The sequence below is a fragment of the Mesoplodon bidens genome, assembly GCF_964165515.1.
Source record: "Mesoplodon bidens genome assembly, chromosome: 3".
Classification (NCBI taxonomy): domain Eukaryota; kingdom Metazoa; phylum Chordata; class Mammalia; order Artiodactyla; family Ziphiidae; genus Mesoplodon; species Mesoplodon bidens.
In genome coordinates this window covers 176711124-176724392 of record NC_138178.1, presented here as the reverse complement: position 1 = coordinate 176724392, position 13269 = coordinate 176711124, and the positions used below count along the sequence as shown (strand labels likewise).

Genomic DNA, 13269 nt, shown 5'->3' with positions numbered 1-13269 from the left:
TCTGGCCCCGTGGCCATTCTGGGTCCCCTGCACACGAGCGCCAGCCTTCCTGCCACGACTAGAATTCCGGGCTCTGTGGCTTGTATTCCCGCCACCGCGCTGCCTCCCCGGGGTAGTCTCGTCATCATGTACCTGAAATGCGGCCAACTGCAGCGTCTCTGTCTCTGACAGCACCAGGTGGATCACAGAAGTGAGGATACCCTTAATCATTGTTGCATCCAGGGTGTTCTTCACATACGGTTCTGATTGAATGACATGCCAGGGAAGGGTGAGAGTCTGTGTGCGCCCCCTGCCCCCCCGCCTTGGTGCACAGGTGTCTGTACCTGTGCTGCTGAGACCATGGCACGGGCTGCTCAAGAGCCCTGTCCCTGAGAAAGAGCTAGTGGAGTCCAATTTGAGGGGAGTGTATGAAACGCTTACCTCAGTGGAGTTTAGCAAAACGTTTCTAGATTATTATTCAAACAAGGATGGGAGTCCTGGGGCATTGCCCTTTTTTCTGGAGCACAGTGGCTTTGAGAACACCTTCGTCCTCCCCTCAGCGTCTCGGGGACAGCGGCCCAGGAAGTTCCTAAGACCCTGGCACCCTTCTGGAGGTTCGTTCCTCAGCTCCCGGGCTGCGGTGCCCAGGGCCATGCTTTCGGCATGACAGCAGGTCCCCGCAGATGACCGCGCGCCGGGCAGCCCAGGCCTCGCGTACTCTCACAGATGTGAGCGCCTGGAAGCCTCGTGGCCACTGGCCACCGCTGGCCCACTGGCAAGATGAGAAGTCAAGGCTGGAGCGGGGGGCCTGGCCCCAGGGCGGGCTGTGGGGGCGCCACTTGAACCCCACCTGCGTGACCCAAGGCCTGTGTGTCCAGACACTGCGCCCCGCCGTCTCTCTTGGTCCTAGAATGACTTAAAGAAACAGAGCTTTGAAAGCTTTGTTTAGAATCGGTTTCAGATTAACAGAACAGTTGGATGACTACAGTGGTTCAAAAACAGCCTAACCCTTTACCCAAATTCCCTCTTGTTAGCAGTTTATCACATTTTCTTGATCATATTATAGCTGTGCTGCTCTCGCTTGAGCTTGCTCCCTCCCTCCCTCCCTGTGTGTGAGTGTGTGTGTGTGTGTGTGTGTAATTTTTACTGAACCACTGTGGATACGTTGCTTACGTCAAGCAAGGCCCTCTACCCCTAATACTTTAGTTCCTGTTCTCATAGGGATGGTCTTCGACAAAACCACAGTTCATAAACTTAAATGTAGAACTAATAGTGTGCTTTTTATCCAATCTCCTGTCGTATACCAGTGTGGCCCAGTGACGTTCTTTGTTGTACCTTTTCCCTCTTGTACTGGATCTGGGCTAGCATCAGGTATTATACTTAATTGTTGTGTTCCAGAATCACTTTTTAATGTTTTGTAAAACTATTTTGATTTGTATTTCTTGACTTAAGTGTCTAATTTTGGAGAGATTTGTAAGATTATCATCTCTCTTTGAAGGAATTCAGACTAAGTTTTTGGCTAGGAGGAAGCTTCTGGTAAACCAAACAAGATTCTCTAAAAATTATTTCTTTTATAGGTCGTTGTACAATAGAGAAGGTTTGTTGTTTTTGGTTTTTTAACATTAAATTTTACTTGTCTACTTATTCTTTTTTTTTGGCTGCGTTGGGTCTTGATTGTGGTGCGCGGGCTTCTCATTGCGGTGGCTTCTCTTGTTGCGGAGCACAAGCTCTAGGCGCGCGGGCTTCAGTAGTTGTGGCGCACGGGCTTAGTTGCTCCACGACATGTGGGAACTTCCCGAACCAGGAATCAAAACCGTGTCCGCTGCATTGGCAGGCAGATTCTTAACCACTGTGCCACCAGGGAAGTCCTTGTCTACATATTCTTGGTTTGATACATGTTTTCCATGGACAGATACATTTCTTTTTTCTTTCTACGTATTTTATCAGAGCCATCTTGCATGTTTTCTGGAAATGGTCTGTGCCCTGATAGGCCTCTTGTAAAGAATCAAATTTCCTGTGTTGGGCGTCTCATTTCCAGCAAGACCTGGATCATTCATGAGCCTCGTCATTTTCAGAATTTCATTATTTTCCTCAAAGGTTAACAGCTCTACCATTCTTGCCAACTTAGACCTTTTGTGTAGTAACTACTATGTGGCTTTTTTTTTTTAACTCTTAATATCTCACCTATCTAGATTATAGCTAATTCCCAGGAAGAAATAGACACTTCTAACATGATGACAAAGTGTGTGCCCAGAATTCTTGTTCTTAGACGTGTCGGAGAGCCCACAAAGCCTTTATTTACGCACCGTTTATTTTTAATTTATTCAGAGTCGTAGCGAGTTTGGTCAGTGGTTTCTAAGACCGAAGCGGATAGACAGCAGCTTAGGTGTGGCGTGCCCTGGAGTGGCAGTGAGAGGGGTGAGTGAGGGCGATGCCGGAGGGGGGTCTCCGTGCACGCGTGGGCGGGGGCCCTGGCTGGAAGCCCTGCGGAGGAGGGCAGGTGCCTCTGACCATCTGCAGGCTCTGGGGCCACGTCAGGGCACGTTCCTGGTGGACCCCCAGCCCCGCCCGCCGTCATCAGGCTCCGGGAGGATTATATCTAATTGTGACTGTCAGTATAACACAGTCCTAAAAGGCACGCGCCTGAGGATGCGCCTCTGCCGCTTCTTAGGCATGTTGTTTAACCCCTCTGCGCCTCAGATTTCACATCTGTAAAGTAAGGATATTAGAAATAGCCACCATCTAGGGCTCTGGAGACGATTAGCTGAGAGGGTGCAGGTCCGTTGCTTGGCACAGCTCCGGGCATGGGAAGTGGTCCGTGAGTGTCAGCTCTCATGGTCACTTCAACGATGTTGTTGTGTGGTGGTGGTGTTTAGAAAGTAAGGAAGTAAGTGATTCACTTTTAGAACTCTTTGTTCCAACCCTGCTGTGTGGCTGCCTGCCATTGGCAGCAGAAAGGCTCAGAAGTTATTATCCCTGCTTATGGTTTTGTGAAGGGGACTTAGGTCAACAAATGACTGATTTATATAGGGTAGGATGTACCATATGGTGGTGCAGACATCACATCTGGTGTTGGTAGTAATGGAAGAGTTCACTTGAAATTTGATGAAGACCAGGAGTCCCAAGAGGACTTCCTGGAAGGGGTGGCATTTGAGTTGTACCTTGAAGAATATGGCTGACAGCCAGCACACTAAGGGCTAATAACTATGTGCCTAACCATTCTGAGCACGTTAACTGTGTTGACTCATTTGATCCGCACAGCAATCTTAGGCCAGTCCTGCTGTTATCCATTCTAGTTGTAGAAACTGAGGCACAAAGAAGTGAATTTGCCCAAGTTACACTCCAGAGCCCCCCTAGATACTCACCAACCCAGTGAAGAAAAGATCCCGGAGTTAAGCCTGGGCACGTGCAAAGGCTGGCTGTGGCATGAGAGGTGGACACGGGCATCGGTGGAGGCGGGTAGGCGTGAGCGGGGATGGAGCCTTTGAATGCAGGAGGGGAGCTTGGGAGCCACTTTACCGTGAAAATCCCCAGACACACCAGAGTAGAGGCCAGCAGACCCCCGTGTGCACCGGTGCTCAGCACTGAAGCATTTCGGACTGAGCAGGTGAGATCATTCAAGCTGCAGTGTAGTTAAAATCAAGTTTTGATGCTTAAAAGGGCAAATCTTTATTCACATAGAAAACTTTACTTTCCTTAACAGGTGAATTTCCAGGGTTTCCAGGCAATTAAGATTTCACTGTAATTATATGAAATGTGCTGACCTTTTGTGTTCCGTTAACTAAATTTTTGTTAAACTCCCATTTGTGTGGCAGGTTGCTGTTGTCAAAATGAAGAACACTGAACGCATATATGCCATGAAAATCCTCAACAAGTGGGAGATGCTTAAAAGAGCAGAGGTAAGTGTGGAGCATTAAATAAATAAGTAAACAGGGGTTTATATGTACGGAAAGGGGTGATGAAGCCCAGCTGGGTAAGACTGCATCTGGGCCTTCCTTCCCTGACAAGAGCAGGCCGCTCTTTGTCAACAGGACCTCAGCCCCTCCCAGCGCCGTCTGCCTTGGTGTTGACTCATTACCAGGTGCCCTGCTCACGAGCTCCCCCTCAGGTGTGTCTGCAGGGGCAGTTTAAACCTCCATGGAGGGACTTCCTGGTGGTCCAGTGGTTAAGGCTCCACGCTTCTACTGCAAGGGGCCCGGGTTCGATCCCTGGTCGGAGAACTAGAAGCCTGCATGCCTGTGGCATGGCCAAAAAAACACAAAAAACAAAACAAAACCCTTCAGGCATTTATCTCAATTCTGCTTCCTCTGCAGAAGGAATTATTGAATTTGGAAATGTTTTGTAGTCCCTCCTCGAGGGGAGTGAAGATTATAAATAAAAGTAGATGGCTGCTGCATGGCAGCCTCTGACCCGCTTTTTCTTTCTTCTTCGTCCATCCCTGTGGCGGCTGTTTCGTGCCCCCGACCCCGCTCTCCCCAGCCCCACGCCCAGCCCCCACTGAGACACAGGTTCTCCCTCTGGTCCTCACCAGACTCACCTCCACTGCCTCCCAGTGTCTGTCTGTACCGCCTGCCCTGTGTGTTCCTCCATTTCACATTCGCCTCGGAGCCAAGGGTCCTTCCTTTCCAAGGGCACGTTGCCATCAGCCTCCTGGCTTTGTCCTTTCTGAGCTGCCCCGTCACTGTCCTTTGTCCTCTGATTGGCTCAGTGCCCGCTCTGCGCGCAAGCTGCTGTTCCCCTCCTCACACCGCTGCTGCCTTTTGTTTGCCCGGGGCTCTCCCCTCCAGAATCGGCCACCTCCTCCTTTGGACATTCCTTCTGTGGTTTCTGGACTCTCTCATCCTGTCACTAAACCCTCCTTGTGATTCTAGGTGGCCCTTTCCTCTTTTGTTCTGGATTTTTACCTGCCGATGACAGTCACCACCTTGTGCGGACAGTACACACGCCTCTCACTGAGGCCACGTGGCTCTCCTGAGCTCAGGTTTTCCCTCCCTCGCCAGGGACTTCTGCTTCAGCATCCCCGCCCCGGCGTCTCAGGTTCATCATGTTAAACTGTGTGTGGCTTTTCCTCCTTCCCTGTCTACACCCGTTTCCTCTTTGCAGCTGTGGCACCCAGCACGGGTCTTACACCTGTTTATTGCTCAATAAATGCATGTTGGTTGACTGAGTCGTCACCAGTTTTGCAGCCACCAGGGCTCGAAATGTGGGTGGCCCATGACTCGGCCTCAGCCACCCCCTTCCGAGCCTCCGTCCCTCTTGGCTCCGCTGGTGTCCTCCCCGCCATCCTCACCCATCACCTTCCTCACCTCGTGCTGCAGCCTTGGCCCTGGCAGCCCGTCTTCATGTCATCACTGGCGTGTTGGCAAACACAGGAAAATCACTGAAGCAGTTCTCTTGTGGGGGAAAAAAGCTACTGTTGCATGAAAGTTGGGAAAGGAATAAGTGTTTGGGGAAAGAAATACTGGTAGCAAATTCTATAGAAGTTTATATTTTTACAGGAGTGATTGATTTTTGAAAGGTGATTGCTGAGCCATACGTGATATGACTTGTTATGTTAACCTCTGGAGTGAAGTGTGTGTGAGGTCCTCAGGTTAGGGAGGGGTGATTCTCACCTTATCATACTAGTCAGTATTCACCCAGATGTCACCGTGAGTGAGTACATTTTAAAAAAGTAAATATTGCTTTTTAAATGTAAATCTGGTTACACAGAACCTATTTAAGTGGCATACTCAGCACCAAGTCCAAGATTGTCTGCTAATCATGGTGATTATCCTAGAATGTGTACGATGGGCTGTAAGTATATGTGTGTGTGATACATACAAAAATGTAATATAGATACAGTGCTGGTTAAGGTAATTTATCTTTTTATTCACATTTCATTTAGTAGGCTTATTGTATTGTATTTTTATTTTTTTTAATTTATTTTATTTATTTATTTTTGGCTGCATTGGGTCTTCGTTGCTGCATGCGGGCTTTCTTTGGTTGCATCGAGTAGGGGCTACGCCTCGTTGCAGTGTGTGGGCTTTTCATTGTGGCTTCTCTTGTTGTGGAGCACAGGCTCTAGGCACGTGGGCTTCAGTAGTTGTGGCACATGGGCTCAGTAGTTGTGGTTCACGGGCTCTAGAGTGCAGGTGCAGTAGTTGTGGCGCACGGGCTTAGTGGGATCCACGGCATGTGAGATCTTCCCGGACCAGGGCTCGAACCCGTGTTCCCTGCATTGGCAGGTGGATTCTTAACCACTATGCCACCAGGGAAGCCCTTAGTAGGCTTATTTTAAACTTTTAATTTTATAATATTGACTTCAAAAACTCATCTTTAAAAGCATGAATTCAACAAGAGTTGGCAGTAGAAAAGTCACTAAGCAATGGAAGTTCATAACTTGTAGACCAGGCTGGGCTTTTAGTTCTTTTTTTTTTTTGGTCATAAAAAAAAACATTAGAAAGTTTATCTGCTCTTAAAACTACTGAACAGTATGTATATTTCCTCTCTGTGGGTACCATACTGGCGATCCCGGTTTTAGAACGGGCTTTATGCTGAGTGTTGTTAGTTTGGCACTTGAGGATGTGGATCAGAATCTGGTGGAAACAGTGTTCCAGACACTGGGGGTTCTGGGCTGGCCCCGGCCCCAGGACTCAGGTTTTCTTTCTGTGTCCCTTCCCCAGGCCTGTGGTCTGGGGGCCATGGTAGTTTCAGAACCACTTGTCTCTGCACATCTGGACGTTGTTAAGTTCTCTCGTCTGCTTCAGTTAGGAGAACGGGACACATCTACCTCAATCCCGTTTTCAAAGGAAAAAAACTCTTTAAAAGTTTAGAAAAGAAAAACTTGTAGAAAAACAAGTTCTAAAGGTCACCAGGAGACTCCCTGAGAGAACAGGTGGAGAGCTTGCTGCGGTGCTGTGTGTGCAAACCCTCCCCTAGGGGTGCTGTTATTTTTCTTAAGCTTTGCAAGTTGGAAATACAAGGAGGAGTTAAAATCTTCTGTGGTCCAGAAAGAGGATGTCTTATTATAATTATGCCAAAGACCTGGTTCCTTTTAAATACGGATTCTACCTGTGTATTAAAGCTCTTAAAAAAAAAACAAACCCACAGCAGCCTAGAAGACGGCCTTTTGCCCGTGTGCTACAGGCCATGAATCTTCATAGTAGAATCCTGTTAGGATCGTGTGCATCAGTATACTGTAAATAAATCACATTTCTTGAAAATAACTGACCCAGATCTGTAACTCAGATCAGTAAGCAGGTTTGTGCCCTGTCCTGCCAGCCGTGTGGCTCCTGAACTGTAGTCCTGCGATGGGGGTGGGGTGGAGGGGACGGGACATGAGGGGCAGCCACACCACAGGCTGCGCCGAGAAGTCGGCGACGCTGGAATGGGGGGCAGCTCAGAAGCTGTAGCTGAAACGCACGCGTGAGCTGGGGTGGACCTGGCGTGCTGGCCCTGGAAGCAGCGTGTGTGGGAGGGTGGGTGCGAGCCCCAGGTGGGGAGGTGAGTTCTCAGCGGCCCTTGGTGCACCGGGGTGAGGGTCGGGCTGCAGGAGCAGGAGAGAGCAGAGGTTCAGCTGGTGCCAGGAGGCGGCGGTGCGCCTGGGTCCCTGCGTCCCAGAGGACAGGGGACACTGTCTCCAGAGCCTCTTTCTGCTTGGGACTGTGCTCTGCAGGGCACTTTCCCGATGGACACAGACCGACTTTCTCCCCAATTCTTTACAGACGGCTTGTTTCCGGGAAGAACGCGATGTGCTGGTGAATGGGGACTGTCAGTGGATCACCACGCTGCACTATGCCTTTCAGGATGAAAATTACCTGGTAGGTGTGGGTCACCAAGAACTTAAGGACTCTATCAAATGGCATCTCACTGAAGTGTTTCGATTCCTTTGTGCTGCCACTAAAAAATGAGTGAGACACTTTGGAACTGTCGTTGCTTAAATGTATATTTGACAGATAAAACTGAGGGTTTGTTTTCATGTAATCATCAGGTGGACTTTTTCCCTCTAATCACTAGATAAGGTGCTTATTTTATTCACTTGGTTTATTATAAAGTGGGGGTTTAAAACATTTTCTATCTTGAATTACGTAAAAGTATAAGAAATTGCTGTGGGGATTTAAAATGTTTGACCCTTTAACTGAGTGGGTGTTTCTGCCACGTTTCCCTGACGGCCAGGTCGGGTGGCATGTGCTGGTTTGCAGCCCTCCCCACTGGAGCCGCTGACACAGGTTTTGGGGTGACTCTTGGTCCCCTTGTTCTTGTCACCTGTTTGTTCTGATTGGAGCTGGGGCTCACTTGCAGTGTAGGCTAATCAGCTTTGTGATTCACGTGTGTGAGTAGAGTTGCGCTCGGACGCCTAGTAGAACAGATGCAAGACAACCAGTTCGGAGTGAAAGGGAAACCAGGCTTTTGCCTCAGGCCCTGAGTGACTCACGACTGCTTTGTTAGGACTTTTAACTCTGAGAATGACTTTCCAGGTTTGCCTAAACCTAAAAATGTCTGCATTGTGGAGCTCTGGGTAGACGGGGCCTGCGCAGACCTCAGGGAAGCCAGTCTCAGCCCAGCTCCTCCGGCCGAGGCACAGCTGGCACGTTTCCCCAGCAGTGGCCGCACGGGGCTTCGAAGGCAGGGGCCTCGGCTGTGTTCTCAAGAACAGCTGACTTGTAAGTTCACTCTCAGTAGTGGGCTCCGTTTGCTTACAACGAGTGGAGTCATGGAGGATTTCTTTTATTTATCTTAAAATAATCTCTTGCAGACATCAGAGAAATCCCTTAGGTTCAGTAGTCTAGGATTAGGTAAAATAGTTTGTTATACTCTTTATTTAGATTGAAAAAATATGTGTTTTGATGGAAGGGGCAGCTGGGGGGTTTATTGAGCACAGCCTATGGGTTATCGTGGTCAGTCTTCCCGGTGGCCAAGTGAGTTAGGCACTCATGATTTTTCACCATTTTATGAATGGGGTCTGGGGCAAGGAGGGAGGAAGTCATTTGTCTAAGCTTATCACACAGATAGATACAGGGATTGTGCCAGGACCCAGCCCGGGCCCCTCTGGCAGGAGGTGGTGCCCGGTGCCCTCCCTCTGGCCGAGAGCAGAGTCCTCCTGCCCTGGGGCCATCTCTTCATAACCCGTTGCTTCCGGGACCAGTGTCCCTGCGTTGAGTGGACTGTCTCCAGTTCACTTCCTATTTTGATAAGAACTGAATGAAGTCTCTAAGGAATGCTAGTCTGGGTCTGTACAGAAGGAAGACAACTTTTTTTGTTTCACATATTTTCCCTGCAGTCAGCATAGCGTGTTGCCAGCTTATTCCGAGTTAGGACAGCCGGTAAGGAATTCTGGTGATGGAGCATCTTCTTGAGTTTGGGAGCTCCCCAGTCAGACGTACGGTGAAAACTGCAGAGAGGAGGCTGGCAGGGGCCCTGGCCCTTCCTAGTGCGTGACCACGGGGCTGCAAGACGGGGTGTGGCCCCTGCCGCTGCCACCCACGAGTGGCGTTTTTAGGGGCAGTCCCTGCCTTGTGGGGAGGAGGTGAGGAGGAACGAGGCGGGAAGTGGGCGGCCTGGGTGCTGCTGGGGCGCAGGGCGCAGCGGGGTGAGGGGTCTTTTGTGACACGGAGCCCGCCCCAGAGAGCCCGCTTGCGTTAGAGTTGCTACTGTGGGTATCTAGACTGGGCGTTTCGTAAAAATTAAACTTGTTTCACCAGTAACTAAAAGGGTGTTGCCTTATTGACTCAAGTCAGGGTTCTGTGTTATGTGACGGGGGACGTAACTGGTAGCGTTCTCTTATTCCACACATACGTTTCTCCTTGCCGCCTCATCAGCCTCTGCAGGTCACTCTGCTCGTGAACTTGTTTCCAGGAGCCCATCGGTCGTATTTGGCACCGCTGTGATACACTTCTGTTTTTCTTTTCAGATTTCTAGGTGGACAGGGAAGCCGTCGAGCTCCGCTAGATGTGGCGCTTGCCTCACTCCCACTGTTTTCTTTAGGGGCACCCGACTCTCCCTCACCCGCGTGTCCGTCCACAGGTGCTGTGGTCTGCTCCCCCGGATTACCTGCGCTCTGCCCAGCTCCCTCCCCAGCGCCGTCACCCTCACCTCCTGCCGGGCCCCTCCCTGGTCCTGCTCTCGTCCCTCCCCCTCCCCCTCGAGTCTGCCCTGCACAGGGCAGCCAGAGGAAGCTGTAATCGTGGAGCAGGGTGCAGCTTCTCGTGGTTCTCAGAGTGGAGCCCAAAGTCGCCGCCGTGGCCCGCGGGGCCTGGCCTCAGCCCGTCCGCACTCGCCGCACTCTGCCCCAGTCGCCGCCCCAGTCGCCGGTTCCCGTGTCTCCAGGGCCCACGTTCCTGCTCCCGTGTCTCCAGGGCCCACGTTCCTGCTCCTCTCGGTCCCTTTGTCTGGAAGGCGACCCTGGCCCAGCCGGCTTCCTCCTGCCCTTCAGACCCCCGGGCCTGGGTCCTCGCGGTGGCCCGTGTGCGGGAGCCGCCAGTTGGGCCCTCCCACGCCTACAGTTGGGTTTTCTTCCTGGTCCCCATCACTCTGAATTCCTGTGTCCACCTCCCCCCACGTGATGTCAGCCCCGTGGAGGAGGGACCCGTCGCCTAGTGGGTGCTGACAAGTTTGTTATTGAGAGAGTGAGTGAGCAGAGGGCCTTTGAGAGTCGTCTGTGTGACCGAGTTGTGCAGGCGTGGGAGCGACAGGACTCCCACCCGTGGAAGCCGCTCTCGGGTGGAAGGGACGGGCGACAGTGCCAGGAGGCCAGGGTGGGAGGCCCAGCTGAGGCTGCCGTCGGGCAGGAGGGGGCAGGGAGATCAGGGAAGCTTCTCAGCGGAGGGATCAAGTGAGGTGAGTCTTGAAAGCCGAGTTCTGAGGCAGGATGGGAGGGCTGTTGAGAGCAGGGGTCTGCAGGGGAGGCTTCCTCCTTAGACAGGCCTGGCCACAGGCTGATGGCTGCCCTCTCCCAGGAGACACTGCGCCTCAAATTAAGACCAAGGGCCTGGAGTCCAGTTGCCTGGGTTCACAGCCTAGCTCTGCCACTTGCCAGCTGTGTGACTGAGGCCGCGCCATCAAGCCTCCTTTCCTGACCTGTAAACCGCGGTCATGACAGTAGCTGTGGTGAGGGCTGTTTTGAGGATTAACAGCGATGGTGGCCGTAAGTCGTTGAACCTGAAGGCACAGCACGTCATAGTTACATAGTTACTAAGTAGCTCTTAGTACTACGGTCTCCGTAATACTAAAGGATTGTCTCTCTGGCTGAGTCATCGGGGAGTGGGATTTCCTCTCTCTGCTCATTGGTTAAAAGTTAACTGCTCAGACCAGAGCATCCGTCTCTTAAAAGCATCAAAGGGGGCGGTTCCTATAAGGAACAGCTTCTCCAGCGGTCTCTGCTCGGCAGCCCCAGCAGTAGGGGTGCTGGCTGCCGCCCTGACTCTGGCTATGCCAGTCTCTCTCTGACTGGTGGGATGACCCCATCGGGTCGCCACAGCCCCTGGGGCTCCTCCACCGTAGCCTTCAGGGTGCAGCCAGAGGGGCTGTCTTCCGGTGGAAGGCTGCCCAACACTGCTGGCCCCGGGCCTGTGAGCTCTGAGCGAAGGGACGGCCCAGTGCTGTTGGGGGAGCACACCCAGCGCCTCGGCCTTTTCCCTCTTGGGGCTCTGGTTTCCCCTCCAGCAGTGCATTGTCTGACCCTTCCATGGGGATGCACCCATATGAACTTACCTTTCAGTTTGTTCATGAAACTGTTTTTCTAATAAGAGCCACTGGTTTTGTGATTCTAGGTAATTCACCTCCCTTCTCTGGTCCTGTGTCCTCTTCGCGTGGCAGGAGAACCTGGAGAGATAGTTTTAAACCACATAAAACTTGATGGAGTATTATCTGTGCTTCCGCTTCAGGCCATTAGCTCTTAGAGCACTTCCTGGAGTGTCGAACCCTTCGGTCATTTTTTCCACTGATTAAATATATGTACGTGTATATATGTATTTTCCCCATCTAGGCAGTTATTATCTTAGCATTTGCTCTGAAGAAGATGGTCTGTCATAATCAAGGATGTTTGTCATCTCCACATATTTTTTTTCCTAAAGGAGTTGGCGTCTTCTGCCTATGCTGGTTCCTGTGTGCCTCTTGACATGATTTATAAAGTCCTTCCAATTTTGGAGGGGGAGGATTTCTCACAAAGAAAAAGAAAAAGTTCCTGTCCAGGAAGTTTTCATTCTAGCATATCTTCAGAAGAAGATCATCTGTTTTTCATAATCAAGGATGTTTGTTATTTTCACATTTTTTTTTAAAGAAGTTGGCATCTTCTGCCTGTGCCAGTTTGTGGTCTAGACAAAGAGTATCCAAGTGTTGGGATGTCCTGCCCCCACGTCCCAACACGCTTGGTCCCTCCCTGGACCGATCGCAGACTCTTACCACCCATGGCCCTGGGGGAGTCGGGCCCCCCCCAGAGTCGGAATCAGGCAGGTCATCAACTGTTGGAATCACTCACATGAGGTGTGGCCATTCCCGAGGTTTCCTGGCAGAGAAAGCGGGTCAGGTGCAGGTGACAGAGCTTTACTGATGGCAGTGACAGCTCAGCTCACCGGGGACAGCAGCATGGCCCTGAGAACAGGGTGTACAGTGTGTGCTGAGCCAGCGGAGACACCCGTCAGACCATAGCCCCGGATGCCCTTTCTCAAACGTGGAATATCTTCCCTGCACGTGTAGAAACACCAGCCCTTCGGGGAGCAGACACTTGGGGAGATGGAGGCTCAGCTGCCTACCCATGGGCTGGGGTCTCCAGTGAGACACCGTGAATCTGCATCTGCTCTTTCCTCTCCTGCCTTTACTGTAGGTGAAATTTCCATATACATTTATTTTCCTTTTGAATTTTGTATTTCATTAGTCTCTCACTATATCCGTGAATCAACACAAAACTATTTTAATTTTCAGTTCTTTATAATGTATGTTATGGGACTTCATTCTGTTTTTTTCTTCAGACATTTTGAAAATATTATTATTTGTTTATTCTTCTTTAACCTGATTAAAAAATGGGCGGAAGGGAACTTCCCTGGTGGCACAGTGGTTAGGAATCCACCTGCCAGTGCAGGGGACACACGGGTTTGATCCCTGGTCTGGGAAGATCCCACATGCTGCGGAGCAACTAAGCCCATGTGCCACAACTACTGAGCCTGTGCTCTAGAGCCCACGAGCCACAACTACTGAGCCCTGTGCTGCAGCTAATGAAGCCTGCACGCCTAGAGCCCGTGCTCTGCAGCAAGAGAAGCCACCGCAATGAGAAGCCCGCACACCGCAACTAAGAAAGCCCTCACGCAGCAATGAAGA

At 51.0% G+C, this 13269-nt stretch overlaps 1 protein-coding gene across 3 annotated transcripts in view; it reads left to right on the top strand.

Annotated features, from left to right (window-relative positions):
* The window catches only part of CDC42BPB (CDC42 binding protein kinase beta), a 113375-nt gene that overhangs the window by 46790 nt on the left and 53316 nt on the right, over nt 1-13269 (top strand). For 2 of the 3 annotated variants that reach the window (XR_014015359.1, XM_081228190.1), the window contains exons 3-5: nt 2308-2397; nt 3795-3878; nt 7683-7778. Coding sequence is in view for 2 of the 3 variants with exons in the window: in XM_081228190.1 (XP_081084316.1) it covers nt 2308-2397; nt 3795-3878; nt 7683-7778 (270 nt within the window). In the remaining variant the exon portion in view is untranslated. The remainder of the gene's footprint in view (nt 1-2307; nt 2398-3794; nt 3879-7682; nt 7779-13269) is intronic. The other variant, XM_081228191.1, reaches the window with a different exon arrangement.